The 10,099-nt window shown below is 39.0% G+C and overlaps 1 protein-coding gene across 1 annotated transcript in view; it reads right to left on the bottom strand.

The window, feature by feature from the left end:
• Positions 1 to 627: 627 nt before the first annotated feature.
• The window catches only part of TCTN3 (tectonic family member 3), a 30,106-nt gene continuing 20,634 nt past the window's right edge, over positions 628 to 10,099 (bottom strand). The window contains 2 exon segments of the mRNA XM_036737287.1: positions 628 to 2,245; positions 2,247 to 2,429. Coding sequence (XP_036593182.1) covers positions 2,210 to 2,245; positions 2,247 to 2,429 — 219 coding nt within the window. The 3' untranslated portion in view covers positions 628 to 2,209.

Raw genomic sequence — 10,099 nt, 5'->3', positions numbered from 1 at the left:
GTCTTATTGATTTTGGTTTCATTTGCTGGTTCATCCCTATCATGATCCATAACTGTGGCTATTTCCTAAAGATCTTTCTTGGGCCCTTTTCTCTCTCTACACTGTCTCTCTTAGTGACCTCATTAGCTCCCATGGATTTAATATTATCACTGTGCAAATAACTCACTCTTCTCTTATACACAGCACATCTCTTCGTTCAGCTTCCATTCCATATACCACATGGTTATTAGACATTTAAAACTGGATGTCCTGGAGACATCTCAAACTCAACACATGGAAGGCAGAGTTCATCCTATTTCTTCCCAAACCCACCCTTCTTCCAAATTCCCCATTTTTATCAAAGGCACCACCATTGTTCTAGTCTCCTAAGTTCATAACCTCAGCATTATCCTTAACTCCTTCATAGGCAGAAAGGAAAGAGTATCCAAGAAGGAGGTGGTCAATAGTGTCGAACACTTTTGGTGACGTTAGAGAGAGAAGTTTCAGCTGAATGGTGGGAAAAGAAGTCAGACTGCAAAGGGGTTGAGAGAAGTAAATGGGAGATAAGCGAATAAAGGCAACAGATATAATAAGCAAAATAGGAAAAAAAATGAACATTAAGTAGTTTTTTTTTAAAAAATTACTGGGTTTATTATAAATTTAAGTGCCAAGAAAGTGCATTTCCACATACACTTATGTCTGGAAGCCATGACTCTCTTAAGGAAGCCTAAAGATGGTATTAGCTTTTTTTGTGGGGGAGGAGCTGCCATATTATGTACATATTACTCTTGTCTTGGTTGGTTAATTCCTAGACATTTTATGCATTTTGTAGCTATTTTGAATGAAATTTCTCTTACTGTACCCTCTTGTTTTTTTTTTAAATTATAAATACACTGCTCTCTAGCAATGTCTCCCACATCTTATAAACCTAGTTGTAGATTTGGGTTTTTTTTTTTTTGAGCCATGTAAAATTTTAATTTAGCCCTATCAAATTTTATTTTATTAGACGTGGCCCAATGTTTTAAGCTGTCAAGATCTTTTTGGATCCTGACTCAGTCATCTAGTATGTTAGTTTTTCTCCAAGATTTATGCAAACTGAAAATTTAGTAAGCATGCCACCTATGGCTTTATGCAAGTAATTGACAAAAATTGCTAAATGGCCAAGGACCAAGCACAGATCCTAGGGCATTTTCCACTGGAGATGGTGAGGTCAACTTTAGAAATCTAAGGAACCTAGATTTTAGAGCTAGGGCATGAGAAGTCACCTATTTCAGTCTTTATCATTTTAAAGATATGGAAACTACAGCTTAGGTAGGTTAATTGACTTGCCTAAGATAACAAAGATAATTAACTAATAAGGAATAGAGTCAGGATTCAAACTTAAACTCACTACTTTTTTTCCAGAGAATTAGTACAACACCAAATACAACACCAAAAATTTCTGTATTCCCTGACCCTGGGGGAAAGGAAGAGGTAGACAAACAATACAGCCCTTAACTGCTGAAAAAATGAACTGAGAGTATGCTCCAGAGACACTGCAGAAAGGGAAAGAGAATTGCTTTTCCCATTTTTGTATTAGTAAAAAAGTGTAGCCCAGAATGGAGCCAATACGGTGTGTCAATACTCCTCTCTTCTGAACACTGAGTCCTTTTGTATTTCATGACAGTTATTGTCAAGTTAGGTAAAACTTGTTCTTATTCCTGTAACAGATGATTTGAATATGGCTTTGGGTACCTAGAAGCTTACTTTCTCCTTCAGAAGGAGAATTAACTCTTCTCTGTTTAAGACTATGCCTAAATTGTGTTTTCCTAGTCCAGACCTGTGTTTTCATTGGTGTAGGAAAATTCCAATACCAATGAAGATTAGCAACTATTGTGCAGCTCATAACCACAGAGTGCTGGGCCACAAGAGCTGCCTGGGATCACAGGGCCAATACATGGTAAGAGGTTAAAGTCCTTTCAGACTCCCAGTCTAGCCATGTACAATGCCTTGCTGCCACTCATCTAGAGCTTCACTAGACACAATTAAGATGAGGGCATTTTTTGTTATCGCTCTTCTGAAACACCACCACACACAAAGACTCCTTCCCCCTGTCCCATAATTGAAGGAACATTTTTCCCTGGTCATAATGATAAATAGGAATCATTCCTATAGCATATGCAGGAAGGCCATCTTACAGCCCTCACTGAGAAGAGTGAAATGTAATTCTCCTCCTTTCTTCAGTTCATCTCTAAGCTGAGAAGGCCAGATAATAACACACACAGAAGGACAACAGGAGTACTCAAGCTTCTTAGAGATTCCATTTTTCCACTTGATTCCTCCTGAAAAAAAGAGGAGAATGGAAATATCCAGTCTTTTTTTAGCAGGCTCTCTGTAAACTCTGTCTTCTTTGTGATGTCAGTGAAAGACACAAAAGTTCTCAAAGATACTTCTACCACAGATGAGGGTAACTGCAGAAAGAAAGAAATGACAGGTCAAACAGCCTTCTGGCTTAGGCACATAACTGCAATTCAGTTCAACAAACATTTGACTGACTATGTGCTGTGAGGAATTGTGGATACAAAAACAAATGAAACTCCCTGGCTTCAAGAGGCTTACACTCTTCTTGGGAGATACAACCTGGCCCTAGAGACATACATACAAAGTATATACAAAGTAGAATGAAGTTATTTCAAGAATGATGGTGTCCAACAACTGGAAGGATCAGCAAAAGTCTCAGGTAGGGGGTAGCACCAGAGGGAAGTAGGGAGGATGCCCTAGGCATGGAAAAGCATACTCGTGAAAGGACATGGAGAGGGCAGGTAGAATGAGGTGCACAGGACACAGCCAGAAGGCCTGTGTAACTAGAAATGGAGCATGCAAGAAGTAAAACAATGAAATAAGGCAGGCAGTAGCCAGTGTGTGTAAGGTTTTAAACGGTGGGCTAAGAAGTTTATATTTTATCTGTGAGGTTACGTGTTGATCAGTAGAGGGATAGGGCCCATTAGTGCCCCCTCCACTTCCAGCCTCAATGAGTTAGGAAGACCTAGTCTCGAAGGCAAATAATGTAACATCCACACTTTTTGATCCAGTCATCCCACTTCTGGACGTATTTTGTTCTTCAGTCATTTTACTCATGTCCAACTCTTCGTGATCCCGTTTGGGGTTTTCTTGGCAAAGATACTGTAGTGGTTTGCCATTTCCTCATCTAGTTCATTTTATAGATGAGGAAACTGAGGCAAGCAAGGTTAAGTGACTTGCCCAGGGTCACACCACTAATACGTGTCTGAGGCCAGATTTGAACTCAGGAATATGAAATCTTCCTGACTCCAGGCCTGGCACTCTTTCCATTGTGCCACCTACTTGTCCCTATTGGACATATATCCCAAGCAAGTAAAAACTAGGGACAAAAACTGGATGTAAACCAAAATATTCATAGCAGCACTCTGTTCTGACAAAGAACTAGGAACAAAGTTGGTGACCATTACCTGAGAAATAGCTGAAAAAAGCAGGGCAAATGAACATGTTAGAATATTGTTGTACATCAAGAAATGATGCAAATGAGGAATTCAGAGAAACATTGGAAGATCGATCTGTACTAAGTCATGCACATGAAAATAATCCGATCCGAGTTACCAATCTGCACAATAGCTGCAATGACGTAAGTTAAAAGATCTAGCCTATCCTTCACCACCCCAATTACAGGGGCTGGGAGGAGGGAGGGAGTATTAAGGCAGAATCTTGGATATACCGTCACTAATGGATCTAGGTAGGGCCTTGCTGCTCAATTGTTTTTGTCTCAAGGTGGGGTTTAAATGGGTAAGAAGGGAAAAGCTTTTACATCCATGATGGAAAGACAAAAGGCATCAATAAAACATATTTAAATAACAAAAGCCAGGGAAAATAAAGGAAGCAGTTCTAACCTTGTATTTTCAGTCTCATGATGGGATCTGCAGCCAGCAAGCAAGGAGCTAAGAAGTGGGAGATGAGGAAAGGCAAGCAAGGGGTCTAAGTTCCATCAGGGTTCTCAGTTGCACAGTGCAGTCTGCAACTCAACTATACCTCTCTCAGTAAAGAAAGACTAAAAGGAAATAACTATATTGCTATAATTCTTCCCAGCTTTCAGCTTACAGTATAATCCTAGCTGGTGCTTTTGTTTTTAAAACTCTGAAATGGATGTCATGCTGCCAACTCAAACACACAGGCCACCAAAAACCTGTGTATTGTCTGTGATGGCCAGACCATGAAAAACTATAATCCCCTTAGGAGGATTTCCCCCGTGGGAGCCTGCTTGAGAACACAGAAAACCTCATGGCCCAACGGCTGCCCCAAAGCCTCCCTCCCCTGTCAGATCCCACAAAATGTTTCAAGGTACGCAAAAGCGTTGTATACACATGCTATGTTTGTGAAACTGGGGATAAACATTCTTCTCTTCTCCAGTATGTAAGGACAAGCAAAGCTTTTTCAAAAACTCCTTCAAACGTTCCCCTATACATCAAGAAAACTGCGTCATCAAATGGTATTAATGTAAAAGAGCCTAGGACTGGGTATATGGGGGGAATATTGAGTGGACTATATAGTAACCCACAAATGTAAAAGCTGAATCAAAAAGGTAGGGGAGTCTGAAATTTATTCAATCTTTTTTTTAATGAAGCACTTGTCAAAGGTATCGGTTAATTTTGTGCCTTTTACAAAGTGGGCCAAATACTGATCTTGCAAGTATCCTGACAGATCTTAACAGATCTTCAGCAGAACTCAATTCCTCATCTGTATATTCATGTCTGAAGAGGCTCTGATACCTCTGGGGTCCATCTAATCCAGAATGGAGTACAGTTGAGATGAAGACCCACTTAAATAGGTCCTGGAGTCTAACGGGAGTTCTGAGATACAGTGGGCTCAATAAGGTGAGCCCTCAAGGTATGGAAGGTCATCAGTCGAGGACAGAAATGGAAGTCAAAGCTTGTGTCAATCAGTATTGGGCTTTGGGTTCATGAGTGACTTTCCAGCCTGGATGAGACAGGGAGAAGAAGTCTTAGGGAAAAAAAAAAGAAAAAAAGTTGGATCACTGAGACATCTCAAGTCCAAATGACCCCAATGGTGAAAAAGGACTCAGAAGGTCTCTCTGGGTCTATCTTGTGAAATAAATCCACTCCTCCAAAGACATGCTAAGCAGAGGCACCCTGTGTTCAGAGTTCCAAATAGTTCTATGGCCAAAGCTGCTTCAGGATGTTGAGATTTGCTCACCAGAAACTACTGCTACTTTCTATCTCTGTACCCCGAGCTTAGTTTGCCTATTGTCTGTTTCCACCTACAAGAACTATATTCTTAGGACTAATTTCTACCCTATAGGATCCATAGAAAAGCCAGGGCAGGGACAGGAGATTGCTTCTGTGATCCTGTCTCATCAACACCGGCAATAAATTCTTGCTACTATTACCTTGACCTATGACAGACTAGCTGGTCTACTTGCCCTTGCCCTTTCTAATTTGAACATCTCTAAGGTTCTCTTCTCTGACATCTAGTCTGCCCTGAGTCTTGACATTTGTTGCTGCCTCCTTGCTAACTCTCTAGCTTTTGAAATCAGCGAGTGATTCATTGCCTGATTGATAGATATTGCTGACTCCTGGCCCATTCCGACATATTTTTTGCTTTGTTAACAGACTACCCTGGTCCTTCCTCTTCAAACTGACCAGCAATCCCCTGGCCTGGCACTGATACCTATGGAATTAGCTATCTGAGCTAATCCTGTAAATACACCCAACAGTTCAAAACAGGAGGATTCTGATTTTTCAATGGAAGCACTAGACTGTAATGCAAACAAACTAAATATGGATCAACAATGATGTGTGACTGTAAAAAGCAAGTAATATTTAGAGTTAGTTAACAGGAATGCCTGCCTTATGTAGGGCTATATTAAGTATTCTCCTATTCACAATGAGTGAACAACATCACCTTTGGACAATTTGGGGAATATATGAAACCCCAACCCAAGTGGGAGGTAGAATTTGCCAGGGAAATAGCTCTAGCTATTTAGAATTCTTCAATCCTTATATTAAAAGCCATAATAACAACTCCCACACTATAGTTGGTGTCCTCGGTGGCTGTTATTTTCCTTATGTTTTCCCAGTATTCATGAAATTGCACCTGCTAAAGAAAGTTTATGCTCCCAATTATGCTGAGGCTCTGTTGGGGAAAGGGTGTGGCCTCTCCTCACGGTGCTAGGGAAGAACAGAACCTGAAAATACACGTCAGGACGAGGGGAGCACTTCAATACTCTCTGGAGGATAAGGTTCCTGAACCACACTTAGTATGTTGATTTGAAAAGGCTGAATGAAGGCCGAGGCTTTTTTTCCACTTGCTTTTTCAAAGTTATTCTTTATTCTATGCATGGGCACAACTGGACAAGGAAAAAACTGAAGGAAAAAAAATCTTTTAAAGTCCTTTGAAATCTGATCATCTATGTCTTTTATCAAGACAAATACAAACAAGGGAAAAATGCTGAATCAGCATGTTTGTAACACACCTTCTTTGTTCTTACTGTTTTTAATTGCTCTGGTTGAAATAAATGTTTTTGTCTACATTATTTCAAAAAGATCACCAGAAATCAAGTTCGTTCTTGCGGGTTTTATTCTGTTTTACCCTATCTTAAACTGAAATAGAAACAAGGTTTCAAATTTGGAAGTGTTTAAGTAGAGACTAAATGACCTCTTATAAATGGGGTTCATACTTTGGGTAGACAGGCTTAGCAGGGATGTTGGACTAGATGACTTCTTAAGTCTCATCTCTAAAATTTTGTGATCATGACTTTTGGTTCAAGAAACCAAAATGTCTTCCTTTCATTCGCGAAATATTTTCTGCTTCATCTATTAATTTCTACGAAGATCTGGGTTCAACTCCTAGTCTGTGTGACCCTGGGCAAGTCACTTAAGCTCTCACTGACTTAAGCAACTTGCTAAGCCTACAATGCAAAGAAGCTACCAACAGGCATGAGAAGAGAGACTTTGCTCATCTAAGGAGTTCCCTATGCCAGAAAATCATACATGTAGTCCCTATCTCTGATCATAAATGAAAAACAATAGCAGTACTGAAGAGTAAGTTGTACGTTATACACACACATACACGCACATACATATACATATATACGTAGACATATATAAATGTGTGTATGTGTGTATAAAATCTCCTAGAATTATACTGTTTGCAACTACATTTTACAGACTGTAGCATAGAAAGGATTAGCCCTTAATAACTAGCCAAGTGTTGGCTGAGCCTTGTGATGAGAAAAACAGGTATCTATTCCTGAAGCAACAAGAATAATTGCTTTCAAAAGATGGAATCCGACTGATGGTAAATGAAATTGGGGCTTCGAAGAAAGGCAAGAATCATCAAAAATGGAGACTATCGTTGCAAAATATGGAAAAGTAAATCAACAGAAAAATACATGATTTAGCTATCATTTACTATGTCACATAGACAAATTATTTTCCGGTTGCTCTCAGGGATAAATTTATGGCTATAAAGAGGAAGCTGTGGCAGAGCCAACAAATCGAACTGCTGCAATTTTCTAATTTCTATGACACCTTCTTATATATAAATATATGCTTTTGCTTTTTTTTTTTAGAAATTTGCATTACAACTGCTATCTTCCTTTAATGAGTATAAATGAATTAATACTGCTTGACATTATAGCTTTGTATAAGTATGTACATACACATTTGACTTTTGATTTAAAAAAAACAAAAGTGTGCGTACACACACATAAAGAGCTATAATAAAGAGTGAGGCCATGTTAGAATCTTTGTGTATCTAAGTTCATTCATTCACCACTACAGAGTACGAGTTAGCATTTCACTTGTAGACTGCAAGGGGGAAAAAATTCAAATACCTCTATGAGTCCTTTGATACCTTATGTGAGAGAATTCCTCAAGATTATTAAACTGGCACTTAATGGATAATTGCCATGTCTCTTGTAAATACTAACAGTCTCTTGCTTTTTACTGTTACCCCTAAAATCTCCCGAGGGCTCTCTCTTGATTTCCCAGTAACACTAGATATAACATATCAATTAGGGTCCAGACAGTGTCACAATACCCAACATTGTTAGCTATAGCTAACCTAGAGCAAAGGAGGGAACACAACCCTTTCATATTCTCAATTTCCCCTTAATCAATTCCTACACTCTAAGATCTCCAAGTACAGGTTTGGAAGCCAAGGAGAGGCAGACAACACCTTGCTGCTCCCAACTCACCACTAATCTAGAACTCTAGGAATGGAGACAACATTTTTACCCCAGAACAGAGATAAGGCTTTTCATATACAAAAAGGGAGGGCTGGAGGCCAGTCTTTATTGTTGCCACACCACTGCACCAACCCAGACATAGATTTGAAGGCCTGTGGCATTCCACTTACATATCAAGCCAACTGAAAGAACTCCCTTTAATAAATCTCCTTTGGACACTTAAATCTTGTAAATTGTATCCTTTTCCCTTTCCTAAACAGAAAGAGGGAACCTCAGAATTAAAATTAACACAAAATAATTAAGAGAGGCATTTGCCACCAAATGAAGGAGATGAAATGGGTAGGAGAAACTGATCAAGTCTCTTTATTTTTAAATTCCTAAAATTCAGGAAGTCTCCATTCCAATTGCTAAGGTTATATTAGAAACTAACAAAAAAACTAAATTTTTCAGTCACTGGAGATAGCACCTCTCTTTTCTTCTTCCTTTTTTAAAATAAACTAAGTCAATGATGTCATCAGAAATAAAAAATAACTTATGTAGAGTAAGTAGCATAAGGAATAAAATTTAGTTTATAAGTAACTTCATATCAACCTCAACCAAATATGGACATATACAGAGAGAATGCTGAGCTTAATTTCAAAAAAGATATTTTTTTAAAAAGGTAATAAAACAATAAAAGTAACTCAGTGAATCTGGAGTTTTGGAAGTCCTCTATAGAGAATACTAACAATAATTACTATAGGAGAAGGGGCAAAGTACTAGCATTGTCTAATAATTCATTAAGTGATACTGTCATCAGTCAGGAGTAAATGACCTGTAAAGGAGATAAACTTTTATAATGGAAACTTCATTGATGAATATTTAATCTATCTTTGTCTCTATTTCTGGTTGATGGTGCTACTTTTTGCTCTGAGGTTCTGTCCCTTAGGGTAGGGGAACTGCAGAAGACAGACACTTCCTCAGGAAATTTATTTTCTCTTACTTAATATTTACCGACTGTGTAAATGTTGCCATTTCCCAACTGAAAGTTACCTCTAGAGGTGTAAGGACTGTTTAATTTTTGTCTTTTTCCCTAATGGCTTGCACATAGTAATGAATATTTGTTGGGCAACACTGGTGGGTAGCACTGCAGAAGGATACTTTCCACCTCCTCCACCTTTCTGGAAGATGTCAAGTTGACCCTTATGTAGGCCTTAACTATTTTCACCTTGTTCCTTTCTCACACTGGAGGATGGATATTTAATTAACCAGACTTTGTTACAATAGCTATGGGAAATATGATGGCCCTCAAGTCCACTGGGCCCCTTTCTGTGCTGTTATATGGCATTTATATTGGATGAAAAGTTATTAGTACAATTATAATAGCTCAGCCTCCAGCTAGGAAAATTCCTAACATTCAAACAAAGGTTTTTCTCTGCAAAGTTCTGTATACCTCTAGCTAATCTCTTTCCTCTATAAGGTTAAAGCAAAAATTAGGATACAGAAAGTATTTAGGCAAAAGCAGCAAGCAGAGTATGTTATACTGCCTGTTGTGGGACAGGTATGTGATGAGGAAATTGAGAAAACAAGCTGACTTTTTTGGTCCAAAACCTCTCTCAGTCCTTGAAGAAGTGAACATGGCCCTATAAGCCGTCTATTCTAAGATGCTTGTCAGGCCTGATGGCTTCCCCGATCACTCCCTTCACTGTCACAATTCAGCCCTCCTTTCATTCCTATGTTCAGTTATTATCTTGGTGTCACCCCTTCTTTCCATCTCTTCTCCTAAGTCCCAGGAGGTTCTGGGGGTGTCAACTTCTCACTGCGGCTGCTTGGTTCCTGAGGTCCTCACTCCTTCCTCTCAGGCTTTCCTTCAAAAACTGTGCTCATCCCTTTAAGAACTCTCAGACATGACTTACATCTACC

The sequence above is a fragment of the Trichosurus vulpecula genome, chromosome 8, assembly GCF_011100635.1.
Source record: "Trichosurus vulpecula isolate mTriVul1 chromosome 8, mTriVul1.pri, whole genome shotgun sequence".
In the NCBI taxonomy this organism is placed as follows: Eukaryota; Metazoa; Chordata; class Mammalia; order Diprotodontia; family Phalangeridae; genus Trichosurus; species Trichosurus vulpecula.
This window is presented reverse-complemented; position numbering and strand designations above follow the sequence as displayed.